Source organism: Ornithodoros turicata, chromosome 1 (assembly GCF_037126465.1).
Source record: "Ornithodoros turicata isolate Travis chromosome 1, ASM3712646v1, whole genome shotgun sequence".
Classification (NCBI taxonomy): Eukaryota; Metazoa; Arthropoda; class Arachnida; order Ixodida; family Argasidae; genus Ornithodoros; species Ornithodoros turicata.
Window position 1 is genome coordinate 2,288,732 of NC_088201.1, and position 22,816 is coordinate 2,311,547.

Consider the following 22,816-nt stretch of genomic DNA (forward strand, 5'->3'; position numbering starts at 1 on the left):
GCTAGGATATTCGAAGTGTGAGATGTGAGGGGGAATGCACCGTTTCCATCTTCTCGCGTCAGCGAACTCGACAGGCGCAAAGAAAATCTTTTTTAAACGTCCGTGTTAGTACCGCCAAGCAGCTGTGGCTATGAACTGTGTTCAAACAGATATTGTGTGAGGCGCGTCTCTTACTGATGCATCTGAAAGGAGGGGGTATATGTTTAATAGAAAGAAAATAGGAAATGTCAGCCAGGCTGATGCCGGCTTGCTATTCGAACAAAGAAAAAGAAGAGAAACTCAAAATAAACATTAAAAAAGGAAGGAAGAACAACAGTCAGTGCATGGCGTTGAAAGGGCGGAAGCAAGGCCCGAATCTGAAGGGTAAACCATTGTTGCCTACCGGTAGAAGTATCAGCTGGAGGCAGTTGCAGTGGTGTAACTTATGCAGAAAAAAAAAAAAAAAAGAGCACGCTTTACAGGTTCAAATGGCAGCGTTTGTAATCGCACAACTGAATGGTCCGCTCTTGGAATACGCCAGTTTTCAAGTTGTAAACATGAAGCTGCTGTCCCGCTTTTGTGAGTGCAAATATCGTTGCTCTCCTTTGTGCTTGATGGAAACGCCATATTGGGTGGGTAGCGCCGTTGGATCGCTGCCAAGTTTCTTCCCCCGCAGGGGAATTTAGGCCGTTGGGGTGAGAGGGACGCACTTCGATTTGGGGAGAGGGTCCTCCCCAAAAACGGCGAGCTTCTGCAAATGGCTGCTGCAGCAATTCGGCTTGGGTGCTTTCCTTGGAAGGTCATGTCTCTTACGAGGCTCACACGTCAATAGCATTTACCGCGTTGGGAAGAAAAATAGGATAGGTGGACACAATGACACGTGAAACCTTGGGAGTTTTATTTTCTTCGAATTCGCACATGATTATCACCTTGTATAGTTTTACATGATCTCACGTAATTTATAGTCGTTGGTCTCAGACTCGGTAAAATATGTCGAACATTCGGTACGTTTCATAGGATATCATTGGATTCATCCGAAAAGTGGCGATACTTATGCTGGAGTGTCATTTCTGAGACGCATATTTTCGTGTTCAAGAATGGTAACCTCTGACTGGCATACAGATGTATCATATGTGTGCAGCGTTGGGTTGCTGAAAGCTCCAAAGTTTATCTCGTTTTGCTAATGTACTAACTTTTTTACTTGGTGCAGCGTTTTCGCTACGTACACTCTTAAAAATGAGCTTCACCGCACAGCACGCTCCTAGCTAACCATCATCTCGAATGATATCGTTATCTGCCCTGATCCGTTGAAAACGCGAGGCGTACGCCTTTTTTGTGACACTTATGCTGTTCATAATTGTCACAAAAAAGGCGTACGCCTCCGGTTTTCAACGAATCAGGGCAGATAACGATATCATTCGAGATGATGGTTTGCTAGGAGCATGCTATGCGGGGAAGTTCATTTCTAAGAGCGTAGTGCGATTGTAGCTTTTTCCTTCCCAGCTTACGTTCAAAAATGAACACTTCCACAAAAAGACTCATAAAATTATTCCCACTGGCCCACAACTTTTTCTTAGAGAGTAGCCCATAGATTTTTAGTCTTTCTCAAAATAAAATATCCTCTGGCGTACCGTTCATGCAACGACTTAAGGCTTCTTGGCGAATTAAATCTGACCGGGAAGGCCAATGGGTACTTTCCATGTACAAGAATAAAGATTAATCAATGAAATTAATCGGAACATATCCGCTTGGTTGACCCAGTCATTGTGAGCAGAGCGACCCATATTATGCATGCTGCTTAATATGTTCTCCACATAAATGCTGGGTACTTGTAGCGTTCTTATAGTTTGTCACGCTAAGATACTCAGAAATATTTATCAAGAGTGCTCTCGCTGATGAATCTGGAAAACAAGAACGCGGTTATAGGGTTTGGAATCAACTAGGTGTTATGTAGAAAAAAGAAGGTCAGCCAGACGGAGGTCTGCTTGCTATTCCAATAAACTGGAAAATGGGGGAAGAAAAGCAAAGGAAAAGCAAAAGAAAAAAGTGAAGAAGAAAAAAAGGGGAAAAGAAAAGAAACGGAATAGAAGAAAAGGGGAAGACAAAGAGGAGAAGAAAAGAACAGGAAAAGGCTCACTTCTTTGACCTTGAGGAGAAGGACAGAGGTCGAACCAAATGTACACTGGGCCAGACTCAAAACCAGCAATGAGCAGCATCAAGACCAGCTTGAATTACAGCTCGTAATGTTCATAAACCTTCAAAAGCAGGAGCATCCTCAAAGCCACGAAGGTCATGGCGACCTTGCCTTCGATGAATGAGGAAAATTCGCGGACGTTGTGAAAATCACTCTAGATTTAAAGTGAAGTTGAATCCCGAATTGCGTGCAAAGTAACTAAAAAAAAAAAAAAAACTCCGAGTGCATTACTTGACACGTAATTAAGTTAGTTAGTTAGTTACTGATTACAGTAATTAGCTTATACTAATTAATCACTTTACAAGTCTGCTAGTGGGGGGGGGGCGAACTAAGGAAATTGATGCCGCTTAAAATTCTTGTCTTAGACGAAGGGAGTCTATATTGCGGTGTCTACTTTATTTGCCATGACTGTCGCTAAAGCCATCCATCAAGTCATTGCTGCCCTTCTATGAGCTCAGACAAACGACGTCACGTATTATCAGCTGGAATGCATAGCTATGAAGTCTTTTTTTTTTTTTTTTCCTGTTTATCCGGACGAAACTTGACTCCATAGCGTCCTTAAAAGGAAATCGTCGTGTAGCTTTTTGTTCCGTGTTAGCGGAGGAATAAGACAGTGCCACAGTGGACACATTTAGGAAAGGCTGTGACATTTTGAATGTCACAAAATGTTATACGCCCGGCTTTCTTACAGTGTTCTGTAGAAACATTCGTCTGAAGAATTCCTATGGTATAGGAGTGAGGTTTTTGAGAGAAAAATGCCACTGCACGTTTCCAAGGTGGTATCTTAGCCCTCTTATGAGGGCGATGCCTTGAAAGCTGTCGAAACGAGTTTACCTGCAGACTTTTTCCGAGTTGTATATGCCTGGATATACACTACAGTGATCGTACACACAGCATCGTTCAAACCGGTGATGCTCAGAAAGTTGTCGCAGAAAAAAGAAAAGGAAAAAAAAAAAGGAGCGCTCTGCGGTGCTTGATTTGAAAAGGCAAGAACGCAACAAAAAGCCTCTTGACTCCAAAGGAAACGAGATCACGTGGCCTTGTTCGTGTACTTGACGTGAAAGATCGGTTCCTCCGAAGTATAGGACGTTGGGCCTCCCAGCTAATTTTGACTTTAAAGTAAATTTGACTTTCCCAGTAATTTTGACTTTCGTTCGCTAAAACGAGTTGGACAGACATCGGAAACCCGTGAATTTGGGTAGTTAAATAGTTGGCAAACTTTGCTGACGTGCTTTGGTTTTTATCTCACTTTCCATCGATATCAGTTATAAACTGCCGGGATTCTCCTCCTTACTCCCAGTGCTGAGCGCACATGCGATAAGAGCCTTGTGCGGATATGCGAATGCCGACGACGCGGTCTCGGAAAGGTCTCCACTATACAGCTGACGCTGTAACAGAAAAATAATCGATGCTTACAATAGAGAAAATGGAGGAGAACTCTGTGTAAGCTATCCTTCGGTGAACTTGCTGCCCAGGGAGATAGCATTTCTTGATAGATAACGGCCAATCATTTTGGCTGAACTGATCGAGTGTGAAGACAGGACAGGAACGTAGCAGCCGCACTCCCGTGCACTTCGCCAGGGGGCAGCTCGACGCTCTGCCTTGGGCGCCACTCAGCGGCGGAACTGTTCGCAACTGCGTAGGTGAGCCAGCTACAATGGCTGTAGTTTTGTACGTAATTGATCTGTTATGCGACTTCTTCCGGAGTTCTAACTTAAAAAAAAATGCATTAAGCTTGACGAGAGTGGTCACATGTACGGAGTCCGTGAAACCCAGAACAACATAAACGTTGTCTCAGCCGTAGTTGCAATATATATACGCTACGTTGCGCATACTGGTAAACATGATTACGGCGTACAGATCAGTGTGTAAATCCAATGGTCCACTGAAACAGCCAGCACATCTAGTACGTGACGAAATATTCTTTGCGCCGTTGTCTGTGTATATTGCTGTGTTTCCGAGCCGAGTTACCCATCACGGCGTCCCGAATTCAGCATTATGTATTTGATGCACGACGATTTTGACATTTATTTTACTTCACAAAATAGTATCGTTATGAAACACATACGGAAAGTAGTCTCATAGTTGAAACCAGTTTCGAGATATCGGGTTACTAACATGAACAGATACCGAGAAACTGTTCCATTAAATGGAATACATTCCAAAATAACATAGAACACAACTGAAAATACGCTACTTATGTAGGTAACAACGGAGTTATAGATTATAAATCAGTTATTACAATATAAGCAATCATATATTGCTTTCAGTCTATTCTCTTGCTGTGATTTCTTTTTTTTTTTATGTTTTGAGTGATTTAAGCAATGTGGTGAATCACAATATCACAGGCAAGACTGCTTGCTCAGACTTGTCGCGCCTATAGTGTGTGCTTAACATGTGTTGGCAAAATTGCATATGCTGCAGTTGTCCGGATATTTAGGTGACAGTACACCAAATTTCAGGGAGCTCAGAACAGTCTTCCTGGGGTTGCTAGTTATTGACTGCAAAATTTTCTGAAATTCAGCAGCAGGCGCTTGTGTTGCCGTTCGCAAACACTAATTCCTATCTTGTCTGCGAAGAAAGAATTACTCTTCTTCTTGAAATTAAGAATGATAAGCGTTCTTCAACAAAATCTTACCTTGCTATTTGAATTATTTTGAGTGACAGATACCCAGCGCTGTCGCGATCGGCTTCCCTATTATTTATTTATTTATTATTATCCATTCATTATTTTTATCTATATAACGATGGCGGTAACCCCGGACAAAAAGCTGCTAATGTGCAGCTTGAAAACGACAGGAAACAAACAAATAACGGACAGTTCAAAAAAAAAAAAAAAAATGAAACGTCGGGAAACATTACGCCGATACAAAGTACTTAAGAACATAAAACTACGATATTTATGTACACACTATCAAATGAAACGACACTAACAAAATGTTCAACGAGCAAGTTTAACAAGCCAACTACAACAGCAAAAAAAAATACAAAAAACAAAAAAAAAACATTGGGAACAGCAACGCAGAAACAAAAGTACACAAGAGCACGAAACCTTGGAGGTATTTACCGCAATAGGTGATCAGTTTCACTCATACTGCCAAAAATGTGCTGTGTCCAGTACATGCGAAAATATTTTTTTATTGGCCCCGTTAACAACAACAACATAGATGAATGGATGATGATGATGATGTGGGATGTTTCCCTGCGTTGAGTGCAGGACTGGCCCTGCACAGAGTGCCCTGTTAAGTTCTAAGTATTCAAACAGATATTTGTATTTGTTTAGTGTGACTGGGAGCTGATACCAGAACATGTGTGTTTTCCGTATGACGAGGTTCGACATTGTGGTACCATCCAAACGTCTCTGGCTCGTGTTTGGCGATTTCCAATGTTTTTCTCTAATTGCGAAATGCCATGAAGTACCTGAACTAATGAATGAAGGGAATTGCCTCAGGACGAGAGCCACCGATATTTTGAACAAAGTCTGTCTAAAATTTTAACGTTGTAATAAGCCTGTACTCATACTTACGCAAAACTGGAGTGATAGTTAATTTTGAACGGGGAAGCGCTTCCCAGTTTCGTTATGAACCCAAGCAGCAAAATGCACTGAAAGTCGAGTGCAATAGGGGTGGACGGGTAGATGAAAGGCCTTGAACAGATTCATGAAACTAGAGAACATTGATATGACACATACCGTCCACCCCTAATGCACTCGACTTCCAGTACATTGTGCTGCTTGGGAACATTGCTCTCAATATGAAAACAACGAACAAAGCAACAGTATCTCCTGTTACGACCATCCATCATGACACATTTTATTGTTAGGATCTGCGTTTTCCATTGCCCCACATTGGCACCATATGTCAACCACCTACCCAATTGGAAACGGCCTTCACGGGAGAGGGCGAAACTTTAGTGCACGGGGCCTTACTCAATTTTGGCTGCTGGTTGCTTTGAAACATCTTGCAAGATAACCTTGTTGCGAGGACAGTTTGAGATAGAGTGTAAATAAGCACTATTTTGTTTTCTTGTGCCTCACCTCGTTTGTGGTTCTACCAGTGAACTTGTCCCGTTCGTTTCCGTCCTGTAGACAACAACAACAACATAGATGAATGGATGATGATGATGTGGGATGTTTCCCTGCGTTGAGTGCAGGTGTCCTGTAGACATGTACCAACGAGCCTCGCGATATTCTAGTCATATCGTACAACATCTATAGGACACACGAGCCTCGCTCATATGAGGATTCTTTATAAAAGATACCCATCCCAGCACGTGTCAAAGGTATCCTGTATGACGGACACATTCTGTGTTCTCCGTGCTTTTTTATTCCCATAACGAAGCCAATTTGACAGACGCGAAGGATGTCAGGGTTCCCTACAGCGCCAATCAACCGCCGTCTTCCACAGTCCTGTACAGAACCCTGAAATGAGAGATTTCGATTGGTCAGAGACACCAAGTGCTCATTTTCCCAGTCATGCCGAAGAACGGAACGTAGTAGGAGTGACTCTTAAAATAGAACTCGTTCCGTGGAGCACAACTTTTAGGGACGACCAGTGAAGCGATCATTGCTCAGTGTTTTGATATAACTAATTTAATGGTGTGTGTCGCAGTAGGTATCACAAGGTGCGAGGCTCTTCAGCACTAACTCAGTTTCTGCCTGAGGATTCCTCGAAGGACATAGCTTGGTGAAATGAAACCACCGGCCGAGTGGATAGACTCTAAGGTTTCTGAGGTTTTCCCTGGGTTTTCCCACACACTCGAGTCTATAAACGATTCCCTGTTGTCCATCTGTACGTGCTAACACGGAACCAAACAGAGAAAATGTTGTCCTTTTCTCCCCCACTCCCACGAGACATCTTGCGTTCCCTTCCTGGTGGGTTCATTACTGCCACTATTCCGTCGCAATGTGTCGTTGCCGCCAATCTGTCTGCCGTTGGATCCGCTGTTTATCCCTGTCTTCAAATGGGTTGTCTTATTGGCGTAATTAATAAAGGAGGTTCAGTCATGGAAGACGCAGCACCAAGACCTAAAAGAAAATGCGCCAATGAAATCAACATTCACTTGCGGTTTATTATAGTTTAAGGTGTCAATTGGAACGCTTCCGAGATGTTTCCAAGACGGTACGGCCGAATGAGACCACGTGTCCAATATACGGGTGTGATTCCAGATGACTGTTTTAAGTGCAACAAGCGTTGTGGAAAATTTCCATTTCGTTGACAACTTCAGGACTGCCGGCAGTGGACGCACTCCTTCCATTCGATACCCTCTTGGATGGATCAAAAAACGCTCACTCCAAAAGGGTGTCTTCCAGATGGACAGCTTCAAAGCGCGTTTTCTGAGTATAAATGGTGGGAGCGACGGATTCATTTTCTCTCGGAGCACATTTTTTTCTCGTTGTTGCACCATACTATGTTGTCGGCAGCGAAAGCTTTCCAAAGCGGCGCTAAAAAGTATAGGATGCCTGGAAACCAGAGTTCTTTCGTACTTGGATATGCGATCCCTTGCTACGTCATTTTCATTCCCCCAATCGCAATGCGCTACATCAGTGCATCTCTGAGCTTGAGAGGCTGTCATGGAGTACGTGAACAGAATAAAGTGCTTCGCGGCGCCAACACGGAATTTAAAAAAAAAACAGAATAAACGTCAAATGACTAGCCAAGTTTTTCAAGTTCAACCATTGAGGGTTCATAAAAGGGGAACCTGAAGTAAGGGATACACAGTCCCTTGACCTATACTTGCATATCATATGTAGGACACATTACTTTATTGTAGTACAGTGAACCCTGGTTATTATGGTCATGGTCGTTCCCGAAAATTTTGGTCATAATGCAGAATTGTCATATTAACGCGGGGGATTTGCAGAGGTTTCGGCCTCCTTCAAGAACTGTAGGGATTTCCTTCCCTCGTCTTCCTTTCATGTGAACGTTTTTGGAATGGGGTAGGGTCCTGCACTCAACGCAGGGAAACATCCCACATCATCATCATCCATTCATCTATATGTTGTTGTTTGCAGAGGTTTCACTGCATTGTTCCCAAGGAGTATGGTCGTAAAGCGCGTATGTCAGATTATCGGGGGTCATATTAACGAGGGTTCACTGTATCGCAAAGTGAGAAAAATTGGAAACATCTTTCCCCTTGGAATCTAGTAGGTTGAAACCGTACTAAAAGTGCGGAAAAGTTTAATTTCACCGCAGTTTCAGCGCTATATTGCTCCGCGGGAGTGCCAGTTGTGTAGTAGTGCCACGTACGCGCGTTTTGGCGGGGTCACCGCGACAACGGAGCCTGCGGCGTCTGAAGCGTTATTGATTTGCAGTGCCCGAAATGTGCCGTTGCGATAAGTGGAAATTTGGTGATGTAGCCCCGTGGCAAGGCTGTCTACGCCAGGGGGATTGCGGACTTGGTCGGAGCCGCCAGTCGTTGCTCACGGAGGGGCTGCATGATTCCGCTAAACTTGACTCGCTCGTTTTCTTCAATTATTTGCTCGTCACCTTAAATTCGGCATACCGTGAGCGAATAACGACGAATAGTTTCCACTCCATCACTCGCTTGTGTGGGTCCTCCTTCGTCCGACAAGGCGCTAAGGGCACTTGAAGACTTTTTGCATGCAACCGGGCTTATGGACATCCTATGCTCCGGCTTGCTCCAGACGCTGTAGGGTCCACCCCTGCATCTCAAGGACCATTGGCGCTTCTTTCATGTGCTTCTTCCTTTTGTGCGACGTATAGCGTTGCGCAACCAGACGACGGGAGTTCGAGTTGGACTTGCACATAACTTCATTTTCATATTTCACATCTCATGCTTCTCGTGTAATGGGGTAGGGTACTGCTCTCAAGCGGTGAATCACCCCAGGTCATAGTCATGATTTAGTTGTTGTTGTTGTTGGACATCCTATGACACGGTGAATGTGTGATGTGTCCTGTGTGTGCCCCCGGTGATTCCGCCACTTTACTCTAACTTGGGCGCAGCTCTTGAACTTTTCACCTACATGTTGAACTCAATTATCATCTCTGTTCGTCTCTGGACATCATCCTTTTGCGTTTTCATCATCTCATCATCAGATTGAACTTTCTGTATTAAGTGTACTGGGGTAGCCAGTTTGACTTCGTCGAAACTTACATCCCCATTTTTTTCTTTATTCACATCACATCACATCACATCACTCGCTTGTGTGCTGTCGTTTGTACGTGGCTTTATTATTCTGCAGAAACTTGAGAAGGAATGGCGAGCGGTTTCGGGTTTGCATACTTCCGGTTCCCGTTGGTTCGCAGAGCAGCGTGACAATGACTGTTAATTGTGTGTGGTCGTCTTCGGATTGCTGTTGACTTCGGAAATGCATGATGCATGATATGTTAATTCCTTAGGATTTATTTATTCCGCTAGCAGAGTACAGAAACGCTCCTTCACATCGCTCCTTCAACACATCATAATATAGTCAGTACAGTAACCGGCCGTTCTTCTTTTCTTCTTTACCTTTTTCTTTTTTTTTTTTCATTGACGGAATTAAAGGAATGGAATGGGGTTGCCGAGCCATTCCAGGAGTGGGAATTCCGGGGAATTGAAAGGAATGGAGTTATCACAAATCTCCATTCCTCGGAATGGATCGAATTGGAATGGAACGGGTGGTTACTTCCCAGTTCGCCTATTTCCATTTCGCCTAATGCGATTGACCCCATTCCGCAACCCTGCTCTACCCGAAACCTGAAGGCTGTAAAAGTCGACTGGACGAGAGCTGCCGACTGAAACCAGTCCACCAGCTCCCGTGGCATAGTGGTTAGGGTGATCGCTTTCCACGCCGAGACTGGGAGGTGACACGGGTTTTCCCTGAGGTTTTCCCGGGGTTTTCCCAAGACATTCCAGACGAATGTCGGCACAGTTTCCCTGAAGTCTGCACAGGACGCATACTAACCCCCCTGTCCCCCACTTCTTCCGGCTGTCCTCTCTCCATCTGTCCACGTCTGTACGCCGCTCATAGCCACAGTTGCTTCGCGGTGCTAACACGGAATTAAAAAAAAAAACAGAAAAAAAAACCCAGTCCAGCAGCTTCACCTAAGCTTCAGTCGCGTGTTCTGCGACGTGTCCCTCGCCGCTCAACTTTGACGATTAGTCGACTTTGGCTTTCCGTCGACTATCGTCTCATAGCGTCAATAGAGAGTTTTAGTATAACGTACGCCGTCGCCTTTGCATACGTAAGAGGTAGCGTGGTGGTTCTGCGCAAAGCTCTGCTTGTGTCTCGCGCGTGCGCAGAACCATCAACGCTATCCCTTACGTACTATTAGGGACGCTATTAGGGACTTTTAGAATAGCGTGTTCAGGAGCTTTGCGTGCGCGAGAAATAGCGTTATCGCCATCTGCGCATTCCCAGAAGGTAAACTCAGCTTTTGCGTTTTGCGTGAGTTCGGGGCTATGCAAAGCTGACTTTGCGGCTCCGCGTTGCTCTCGCGGCCTACTAGAAATTGCGTGAGTATTTTGAACGTGGCAGGAGTACTCTGTCGTCTGCTAAACGTTCCCAAGTAATTCACTAGAAAACCGTTGGTTGTCTCGAGATAGCATATATATTTCTATTAGGAAGAACAAAGTAAGCTTGGAAAAAGTGATTCCTCTGTGTTTTTATTTTTTTATTTTCCACTTCTAGCCGTAACGGCGCTGCAAGCGCTAGACGCATGCCAGCAGCTTTACGTCACGGAAACGCTATTCTATAAGCACTGTGCGGACAGACCCGTTGCGTCCGAAAAAGCGTTTCTGTTGTGCGTTTGCGTTTCGAGCAAACGCTATTCTAAAGCTCCCTATTAGTGAGTTTTAGTATATCGTACGCTGTCACCCTTGCGTACGTAAGGGATAGCGTTGGTGGTTCTGCGCGCTGCACGAAACTCCCTTTCTGTTATGGACGTGCGCAGAACCATCAACGCTATCTCTTACGTACGCAAAGGCGATAGCGTACGATGTACTATCGCTAAATACACTCGTTAGAGCTAAAAACGACGGTAAAGCTAAAACGTGATCGCAAATCGACGTCATGTAGGTCCACTGAACAAGAGTCCCATGTTTTCTGTGTTTGAAATCGGAAAGCTGACTGAGGCCCATTCAGGTTCACCCACACCGATTAACGTTTGAACCGAGATCAACGGTCCTTTAACTGGAATTTAACTTTGCTTCACTAAAGGGAGTTATTGTCATTGAAACATTCATCACTTTACCAACTAATGTTTGTAAAGAAGAATTACGTGTGAACGTCATGTTTTAGCAACCCTCGATCTCGGTTCAACGTTAACCAGCGTTGGTGAAACCGGGCCCTGAAGCAGACAACAGACATCCTGATTTGATGTGTTCACGTGGCGGGGGAAGCTTCTCTTTTGAATAGAAGAGTTGGTATGTGCTCCTCAAACTGTGCTCAACACCCTCGAATAATTGTTTATTAGTTTTAGTGCACGGTACGCTATCGCCTTTGCGTACGTAGGGGATAGCGTGGTGGTTCTGCGCAGTGCTCGAAGCTCTCTTTATGTGTTGCGTGTGCACTGAACCACCAACGCTATTTCTAACGTACGCAAAGCCGATAGCGTACGATTCCTTAGCACTTTCATATGAGCGTATGCTTGACTGACTGTCAGTATAACTTGGAAAGCCTTTGTTCTTAGTTGCTCATTTCTCTTCCAGAACGAATGCTGAATCGAATTCTCGATCTGCTCCGGTAAGTGCATACGTTAAACACTGCAAAGGGTCAAGTGCCTGGGCCCTTCCTCCGTCTTTTTGATAAAACGCTACAACATAGGCATCGCGTTATTCTTGACTTGGCCACGCTGTCAGACAGGCTGACGAGACTCGACGCCAACGTTTTGCTACAAGCACGAACCACAAACCGCATCAAAGGCGTTCCAGGTATTTGTGGTTTACGCTGCGTTGTGAGTCTCTACCGAATGGATTGAACCTGTTGGGCGGATCGCATCACAAATCTGAATATGTCCTCGGCCGGGCTGAGCTTTTCGGGTAAGACCTCGTGGGTTCGGGTACGGGCCGGGTCGGGCAGTGCTCTCCATGCGTAGGTGGTGAAAACAGAGCTTCCTGGAAGTTGAAAAAGAAAAACACGCGTGGAGACAAACAATAGAGAAACGTCCACAATATACGCGTCATTTTCAACCAGTTGTGGTTCAACCAGTTTCAACCAGTGTTATAACAGTTACATAACTATGGGCCATGTTGGCTTGCAATTTCGTCCTTCGGCACATTGTAAAAATTTCGGCAGAAATCTGGAAACGCGGTAACATTTATGAGCTCATCCCGGTCTTTCTCTGACGATGGAGAATAGAGGCCTATGAAGACTCAAGTACTATCTGTCTTACTTGGCAACCACTAGCTTGTCTATGCCCCTGACCAAGACACTATATCTTGCGGGTGGTGGAGGTTTTATCGTCAATGGTTAGATGCAAATCGTATAGACTTCCTTCACCAAGCCCGCGAACCAGTTGTTCCGTAGTGAAATCTCCCGTGACAATCATGGGCATGTTGTGTTCCTTCAGGTTTGTTGCTTCTAGAGTAATTCGAGAGTTTGGCTAGAAGGAATCTCCTGATCTTTTCTTTAGAGGATCTCGGTGTAATGTATACCAGCACGATGAGTGTGGGGGCATCCTTGTATCCACTGCTACGATGCATAGGTGGGGTAACTTCGTCCCCGGCGGTTATACCGTGGTACAGAGAGCACCTCAAATGAAGGCTACTGAGGGAAGCTTGTGTGTTTTCTGTGGTAGGTTGTTCTCCGCGACTACCCCATTCTTCTGATTCTGATTACTATTCTGATTACTATCTTCTGATTACTATCTGTCTTACTTGGCAACCACTAGCTTGTCTATGCCCCTGACCAAGACACTATCTTGCGGGTGGTGGAGGTTTTATCGTCACTGGGTTAGATGCAAATCGTATAGACTTCCTTCACCAAGCCCGCGAACCAGTTGTTCCGTAGTGAAATCTCCCGTGACAATCATGGGCATGTTGTGTTCCTTCAGGTTTGTTGCTTCTAGAGTAATTCGAGAGTTTGGCTAGAAGGAATCTCCTGATCTTTTCTTTAGAGGATCTCGGTGTAATGTATACCAGCACGATGAGTGTGGGGGCATCCTTGTATCCACTGCTACGATGCATAGGTGGGGTAACTTCGTCCCCGGCGGTTATACCGTGGTACAGAGAGCACCTCAAATGAAGGCTACTGAGGGAAGCTTGTGTGTTTTCTGTGGTAGGTTGTTCTCCGCGACTACCCCATTCTTCTGATTCTGATTACTATTCTGATTACTATCTTCTGATTACTATCTGTCTTACTTGGCAACCACTAGCTTGTCTATGCCCCTGACCAAGACACTATCTTGCGGGTGGTGGAGGTTTTATCGTCACTGGGTTAGATGCAAATCGTATAGACTTCCTTCACCAAGCCCGCGAACCAGTTGTTCCGTAGTGAAATCTCCCGTGACAATCATGGGCATGTTGTGTTCCTTCAGGTTTGTTGCTTCTAGAGTAATTCGAGAGTTTGGCTAGAAGGAATCTCCTGATCTTTTCTTTAGAGGATCTCGGTGTAATGTATACCAGCACGATGAGTGTGGGGGCATCCTTGTATCCACTGCTACGATGCATAGGTGGGGTAACTTCGTCCCCGGCGGTTATACCGTGGTACAGAGAGCACCTCAAATGAAGGCTACTGAGGGAAGCTTGTGTGTTTTCTGTGGTAGGTTGTTCTCCGCGACTACCCCATTCTTCTGATTCTGATTACTATTCTGATTACTATCTTCTGATTACTATCTGTCTTACTTGGCAACCACTAGCTTGTCTATGCCCCTGACCAAGACACTATCTTGCGGGTGGTGGAGGTTTTATCGTCACTGGGTTAGATGCAAATCGTATAGACTTCCTTCACCAAGCCCGCGAACCAGTTGTTCCGTAGTGAAATCTCCCGTGACAATCATGGGCATGTTGTGTTCCTTCAGGTTTGTTGCTTCTAGAGTAATTCGAGAGTTTGGCTAGAAGGAATCTCCTGATCTTTTCTTTAGAGGATCTCGGTGTAATGTATACCAGCACGATGAGTGTGGGGGCATCCTTGTATCCACTGCTACGATGCATAGGTGGGGTAACTTCGTCCCCGGCGGTTATACCGTGGTACAGAGAGCACCTCAAATGAAGGCTACTGAGGGAAGCTTGTGTGTTTTCTGTGGTAGGTTGTTCTCCGCGACTACCCCATTCTTCTGATTCTGATTACTATTCTGATTACTATCTTCTGATTACTATCTGTCTTACTTGGCAACCACTAGCTTGTCTATGCCCCTGACCAAGACACTATCTTGCGGGTGGTGGAGGTTTTATCGTCACTGGGTTAGATGCAAATCGTATAGACTTCCTTCACCAAGCCCGCGAACCAGTTGTTCCGTAGTGAAATCTCCCGTGACAATCATGGGCATGTTGTGTTCCTTCAGGTTTGTTGCTTCTAGAGTAATTCGAGAGTTTGGCTAGAAGGAATCTCCTGATCTTTTCTTTAGAGGATCTCGGTGTAATGTATACCAGCACGATGAGTGTGGGGGCATCCTTGTATCCACTGCTACGATGCATAGGTGGGGTAACTTCGTCCCCGGCGGTTATACCGTGGTACAGAGAGCACCTCAAATGAAGGCTACTGAGGGAAGCTTGTGTGTTTTCTGTGGTAGGTTGTTCTCCGCGACTACCCCATTCTTCTGATTCTGATTACTATTCTGATTACTATCTTCTGATTACTATCTGTCTTACTTGGCAACCACTAGCTTGTCTATGCCCCTGACCAAGACACTATCTTGCGGGTGGTGGAGGTTTTATCGTCACTGGGTTAGATGCAAATCGTATAGACTTCCTTCACCAAGCCCGCGAACCAGTTGTTCCGTAGTGAAATCTCCCGTGACAATCATGGGCATGTTGTGTTCCTTCAGGTTTGTTGCTTCTAGAGTAATTCGAGAGTTTGGCTAGAAGGAATCTCCTGATCTTTTCTTTAGAGGATCTCGGTGTAATGTATACCAGCACGATGAGTGTGGGGGCATCCTTGTATCCACTGCTACGATGCATAGGTGGGGTAACTTCGTCCCCGGCGGTTATACCGTGGTACAGAGAGCACCTCAAATGAAGGCTACTGAGGGAAGCTTGTGTGTTTTCTGTGGTAGGTTGTTCTCCGCGACTACCCCATTCTTCTGATTCTGATTACTATTCTGATTACTATCTTCTGATTACTATCTGTCTTACTTGGCAACCACTAGCTTGTCTATGCCCCTGACCAAGACACTATCTTGCGGGTGGTGGAGGTTTTATCGTCACTGGGTTAGATGCAAATCGTATAGACTTCCTTCACCAAGCCCGCGAACCAGTTGTTCCGTAGTGAAATCTCCCGTGACAATCATGGGCATGTTGTGTTCCTTCAGGTTTGTTGCTTCTAGAGTAATTCGAGAGTTTGGCTAGAAGGAATCTCCTGATCTTTTCTTTAGAGGATCTCGGTGTAATGTATACCAGCACGATGAGTGTGGGGGCATCCTTGTATCCACTGCTACGATGCATAGGTGGGGTAACTTCGTCCCCGGCGGTTATACCGTGGTACAGAGAGCACCTCAAATGAAGGCTACTGAGGGAAGCTTGTGTGTTTTCTGTGGTAGGTTGTTCTCCGCGACTACCCCATTCCCAGAGCAAGAGGGACTGCACCATACCTGGGTAGTAATGTCGTTACTGTAACGAAATTACAGTAATGAATTACTTTTTATGGTAATATTTGTAATGTAATGCCTTTCTTTTGACATTATGTAATTTGTAATGTAATTGAATTGCAGTTGGGCAGTAATTTTTAATGACATTACTCATTACTTTTTACAAAACAGTCGAGTGTGTGTTCAGTGTTGGCACTTGGCAGAGAGAGAGAGTTGGCGACTTGCGAATTAAAAGATGAAGATGACGATGATGACTATGAGTACAACACCGCGTTGCCACCGTCTGCATCGATCGAGAGAGTTTTCGGCATGGCTAAAGATACGTTCCCTTATAAGAGGGGCAGCCTAACGACGGCCACTTCGAAAGTCAGTTGCTTCTACGCTGCAACAAGAGCTTTTTGCAATAAGAGAGAGTGATAAGTCCTTGTGACGCACACTCTAAAAACTGAACTTCACCGCATAGCACGCTCTGCGCCAACCATTGCCACCAATGCTACGGTTATCGCTTCTGATTCGAGGAGAGAGGGAGGCGTACGCCTTTTTGTGTCAATTTGGATATATGATAATTGACACAAAAAGGCGTACGCCTGTCTCCCTCCACGAATCAGAAGCGATAACCCAATCATTCGTGGCAATGGTTGGCGCAGAGCGTGCTATGCGGTGAAGTTCAGTTTTTAGAGTGCACAGAATAAAATATATCTCGTTGTTACAACATACATAGTGTTGTTTGACAATTAATTTCCACATCCTCAATAGCCTTACGATTAAGTTCGCGGTATTGACTGTGTAATGTCATTACTTTTTCGTAGTAATTGTAATGTAATTTCATTACATTTCAATTGCACTAACGAGTAATGTAATTTAATTACATTTTAGAAGTAATTTACCCAGGTATGGACTGTACGCCCCTTCCCCTCCTGTACCATCATTATCTTTCTCCTCTCTCTTTCCCTCTTCCACTTCCTCTGGGTGCACCGAGCCGCAACCGCACCTTCCCCAAACATCATTCCCTCCCTCTCAACGACGCATACGTCACCAACTTTGTCTGCAGCGGCTAGGGGGCGCAGGTGAACTGGCACATAATCACGACACTGAAACATCTCAAACACAGCAATCCTTTAATGACAAGAACCTAGGTGTCCAGCAACTTCCTCCAGCAAGGTGGCGAGGGGGAAACTTGTGGCGGAATTCAAAGAAATTGTTATGAGAGGGCATTGCATAAGTGTCCCTTCGGTTTCCCCCTTGCCACCTGTCAGGAAGTTGCTGAACACTACGTTCTTGTCATTAAGATTGCTGTGTTTGAGATTGTGTCGTCTCCCGTTTTTCTTCCGTGTCTCGTGTTTCACTGTTGTAATGAGGCTTGTGCAGTGACGTCACGTTTAGTCACGTGACTCGGGAAAACATATTGCCCCACCGGAGTTACTGCAGTGAGTCGTTGCAGTGTGCATGCAATTACCAGCGTATATTGCAAAACACAAGCTGTTGGCTCATTCGGCACGCGGTGTGACGCCTGTGACGCATCCCCAGGTTTTCCCGAGTCACGTGGCTCACAGGCGCTCAAAGGCTGAGCGTGACGTCATCTGCACGAGCCTCATTGTGTTCTACCTTGTCTACTTTGAGAGCGACTATCTGATCGCCAAGGTAGTTTTGGCATTTCTCGAGTAGATGGCGGCAGCCGCACTTCGGTTGTCTTCTCTTCTCGCATGGGAAACGCATGGCAAAGGCGAATCCAGGCCTTCACTGTGGGGGGGTTTCTTTGTTGAAACGCGTAACCGGGGACGGGAGAGGACGAAAACTAATGGTTAACCTAATCTTTGGTGGAGGGGGCGCTCGCCCAACTTCACGGTTATGGCAGGAAGTGTGTGTGTGTGTGGGGGGGGGGGGGGGGGGGGGGTCGTGCGTCCGACTTCACAGGTAACTGTGCCAACATTTGTCTTGAAGCGTCTGAGGAAATCTCAGGACGCCGGAAGCATATATCCGAAACAGTGCCCAGTACAACGGATCGCGCTGTATCTGGCCTTAGCGGATGATAGCTGAATGTCTGGCAACCTGCGTTACCATGGATACGCCGAGACTCTACGCGCTCGCCGAAGTTTCATATATCCATGGAGGAAGGAACGCGGATATCTTTAGTCAGTGATACTTTTGAGTCTGAATAGTTTTTTTTTTTTATAGCCCATCTGCCTGTTGTGTGTTGTGTTGAACTGCGAGCATCGACAGTGTGGCAGTGTGTGTGTAGTACTTCCCAAACGGTGCAGTTTCGTGACTGATGCTGTATTTTTAGTTGTTACTCTGTTTCAAGGCAAAATACGTTGCGCGCTCTCTGTATGAAATTGGTCCATCATCCACTTACGGAATTCCTGCTTGCGATGCTTTTGCGTTGTGATGAACACGATGTGATCGCAGTTCTCTTTACGCTTTTACTTCCCCCTTTTTTACTGTATAGATTTGCTCGAAGAATGTCACACTCTAGTGTAGATGATGAATCATCTCTCTTCTAGAAAAGTGCTAATGGCACCTGACATACTCTTTTCAATTTAATTCAATGCAAGTTCGCAAAGCAAAGTAAACTTTCCAAAGCTTATACGCAGCAGAGAAGCGCGCGATCTCTGCAAACGCACTCAGTGAACAAACATGTGATTCCAATTGATATTTGCTTTTTATTTGCGTGGAAAAGTCCCCAAGTGACTTTTAATCCAGGATTGCGCAGTATTGAGTAACGCGGTGTATAGTCTGTTTCAATGCACTCCGGTTACGCGTCACTACAGCAACGTCCAGAATAGGGTTGCCACCTGTCCGCGGATTTCCCATGAACAGTTCGGAAATTCAAGGCGTGCGTTCGGTGTCCGGGTGAAGGTGTAACGCGGACGTAAAATGTTCGGAAACTGTTCAAGTCAGAGTAAACACCTTGCGACTTGGGTTTTTCGTTCGCGTCATCGTCATAAGGGGGAGGATCGGCTCGCCGTTGTTGTCCACACAGAAGTGGGCGTCGCGAACGAAACGTAACCGTCTGCTAATGAAGCCGGTAGGAGGACGGGCGTCACCGGGAACATAAACGTCTGTGAACTGACTTTGGAAACGTCCATATCGGTCGCAAGGTTCGCCTCAAATCCCGGCCTCGCCTTTTCCGCAAACGAGACACGCTCTATCGCCACTGGACCCGCATCAATAAGCGCACTATCAACATCGGTCTCAGTAAAGCGGTCAAGTGCAAGCGACAACAGTTTCTTGTCGTTCCGGCGTGCATGCGCAATCACCATACGCAAATCCCATGCAGGGAGGCACGTTTGATCAGATCGTCTTCAAATACGACAGCGACCAACAACCATCAGTTTGCTCACACCGCTCTGAGTCGAATTACCACTATCGGGGGCATGATGAACGACAAGAACGATTTCCGGTTCCATTATGAACGACATCAGAACTGAGTACCGGCCGGCGTCTCTAGCAATGAAAGATGGAAGTCACTGAAAAGGTTAGCCAGCTCTAGGACTCGAACCCACATCTTCTGGATTGCCGGTCCAGGGCTCTATCAATTGAGCTAAGCTAACACACCTTCCCAGCGACTTCCAAGGGCGCGTCATCTGAAGAGACAAATCAACCACTCTCTCTCACTCATCCTCCTTTCACTCTTACATTTTTCTCACTCATACACACAATCATACGATGGGATCGACGCAAGCGGCAACTATTGAACATGAGAGAACTGATGTTCTGAGGCTGGAACAACATAGAAAGGACAATTACATACAAGGGCTCAATTGCCTCGTATGTAATTGTCCTTTCTATGTTGTTCCTGCCTCAGAACATCAATTCTCTCATGGTCTCTAGCAACACCGGCGGCTCGACACCACCAGCTCGCGAGCTCATCTGTCTGCGTGCGTTGAGCATATTCAACTGCAAGGTCTCTCCGTGCGACATGACAACATACATTGTGTTGCAGCAGTACCGAGTGTACCTTGTGCTCAACGAGCGATGGATGCGCGATTGCGAGTGCGCTGCATCGATAACCGGCTACAAGTGCGCGTCTTGTACTACCGCGGCAAGACCGGACACATTGTCGGTGCTGTCGCGATATACAAGCAGATACCCAGCTGAACTATTTGTCCCCGATCGTCATCGAGATCGACAACCATATGCAGTGCACACGCGACTGTGGTGATGTGTGTCTTGCAGAAATAACGATCGACCCTATACCCTTCGGCTCCGTCTATACATACATTCCGGCTCGCCGGCACATGACATTGGCACGCTCTTGTACTTGTTTCAATCATTGGCGCCTTACGTCGCCAACAACAGCCCTCATCAATTTCTCCAAGTGGACGCCAACATACCGATAGCCCTATGTGGCGACTTCAATGTGGACATAACGCAGAACACACACTTGGTCGCTTTCGTGAAGGACATGTTCAACATCGATTGCGCGACACGGGTGACGACGGGTAAGACTATGGGCAATAATCCTTGCGCCAGAACACTCTAGAACTCCAGGCAATACTTATATCTAGATCTCACTTTTACACTCACCATCAGCGCCCAATTACTCAATCTACAGCCATCGTACCATCGTCCGGTGAGACGACTCTCTGCACTCTTAAAAATGAACTTCACCGCATAGCACGCTCCTAGCCAACCATTATCTCGAATGATATCGTTATCTGCCCTGATTTGTTGAAAACGGGGGGCGTACGCCATTTCTGTGACACTTATGCTGTTCATAATTGTCACAGAAAAGGCGTACGCCCCCTGTTTTCAACAAATCAGGGCAGATAACGATATCATTCGAGATAATGGTTGGCTAGGAGCGTGCTATGCGTGAAGTTTATTTTTAAGAGTGTGCCCCACGAAACCGCCAAGACCATAGACTGTAGCTGTACGATCACTCACCGACTTGTTTCAGCAACAACACTATCATACTAAGCTATTGCATTTCCTTAACTTGCTGTAATAAATATGTACTAAACTCGAACGAAAGTAATATGTCATATTGAAATTATAATTAAAATATAATTATATTATAAAATGAAATTACAATTATAATAAAAAATTATAATATTAAAGTTTGAATCAACTATGTAGTATATATACATAGTTGATTCAAACTTTACTATCTTTATTTGAACTCTCTCCATTCACCTCCTTTTCCTTGCCACATATATCACTCCCTTTTCGAGAGTACAATTACTCTCAAAAAGGAGCCTCGTCAATCCCTTTAGGGAGTGAGGTTACGCTCTAACTCCCCTACTGGAGAGTGATATTACTCTCCGGTAGGGAGTACGGGAGTAATGTTACTCCCTTGAGGGAGTGATGTGACTCTTTTTTGAGAGTACCGTAATTTCACGCGTATTAGCCGCGGCTTATGCGCGATTTTTTTTTCTCATGGGCGCTGTGCGGCTTATCCACCGGTGCGGCCTATCTGATGACTTTTTTTTGTCAGGTATTTTCCCCATACACTGATTTTAACGAAAGAGTCGACAGTGTCTCTGGAATAGCACTGCCCTGCTGATGCACGAACAGTGCCTAACAGGGATGGGTCCACATTCGAGTAGATTGCCCCATGCAGCTTTAATGAAAGTGGTGACAGTGATTCATGCCTTCTGGAAGACCACTGACCCATCAATACATGAAAAGCGCCCAACAAGGGCACAATCCGATCTTGGTAGAACTCTAGAACTGACCTCTTTTGTTGTACACTATGCCGATCCCGGAGTATGGACCACAGGGTTTATGGCATTACTCTAAGGTCTCCTTTGTCGCACATAGGAGTCGTCTCGTATTGCCCGCGGCTTATCTGCGAGTGCGGCTTATCTGCCGGAAAATTTTCAAAACATTCCTAAAAACGCGTCCTGCGGCTTATCTGCGGTGCGGCTTATACGCGTGAAAATACGGTAATTGCACTCTCCAAAAGGGAGGGATATATGTGGCAAGAAAAACGAGTTAAAATACAACCTTTTTTAAAAGAGTGTACCCGGCTACCTTGTTGTACGAAGCACCTTCGTCAAATTTAATGCGAGCCTTTCTTCATCAGCAGCAGTGGAGAGGTGCTCTCCTCTGCAGGTCTGATGCTACGGCCGAACAGAAGGTACCTAGAAAATGCAGTCACTTTTAATATTAAAATCGCCACGATAATCTAACAAATAGATGCTATTGTTCCTCGCTAATTTGTTGTTATGGTCATCATTATTTCTGTAATTCCAGGGGACATCTTCCTCGCAGTATTTATGGTATTTAAATACTGTATCGATGTTTTGTATACTATTATTGAAGAGTGTATTTATGCCGAGTGTTTAAATACCTCTTTCAACAAAGTATGTCGTGTTTCATATTCTGGGTCAACAAAGTATTTTGTATTTATATTTAAATACAAAAAAAATCTATTTATGGTATGCCCATCCGTGGCTAGAACTCTCTAATGTAGTAGATCACACAGGTTCTAAGAGCCGTAGTTACCTGAGTTGCTTATATACTGGGACCGATTGAAGGTGGCATTGAGATGTCTGTCCAGTATAAACGAAGCCACGTTTGATTTCCCTAAAATGGCAAAAAGGACGGAGCCGCACACTACAACAGTTTTCGAGGCGTTTGTTGCTGCAGTATATGAACGATGCTTATTATATATTTTATAGTGTTGTGCTGTTGACATAGAAAGGCCTACTTGGCAAGTCCACGAGGTCACTACGCATGACGTCACGGCGCGGTTTCTAAGACGCTTTTGATTGGCTGGAGGGAGTATATGCTGGCTCCATAAAGATAAACAGATAAGCATTCAGTTCGGAGTGCTATCCTACGAGGGCTGCGGTACAATGCTGTGGTTCCATGTCAGAGGTACACTCTTAAAAATGAACTTCACCTCATAGCACGCTCCTAGCCAACCATTATCTCGAATGATATCGTTATCTGCCCTGATTTGTTGAAAACGGGGGGCGTACGCCATTTCTGTGACACTTATGCTGTTCAT

General features: G+C 45.3%; 1 protein-coding gene across 9 annotated transcripts in view; it reads left to right on the forward strand.

Annotated features, from left to right (window-relative positions):
• Nucleotides 1-22,816, forward strand: part of LOC135377295 (complexin-like) — a 495,185-nt gene that overhangs the window by 157,644 nt on the left and 314,725 nt on the right. For 8 of the 9 annotated variants that reach the window (XM_064609625.1, XM_064609626.1, XM_064609614.1 and 5 more), the window contains one exon: nucleotides 11,825-11,858. The exons of the other annotated variant lie outside the window; for it this stretch is intronic. In XM_064609625.1, coding sequence (XP_064465695.1) covers nucleotides 11,825-11,858 — 34 coding nt within the window. The remainder of the gene's footprint in view (nucleotides 1-11,824; nucleotides 11,859-22,816) is intronic. 9 annotated transcript variants of the gene reach the window in all.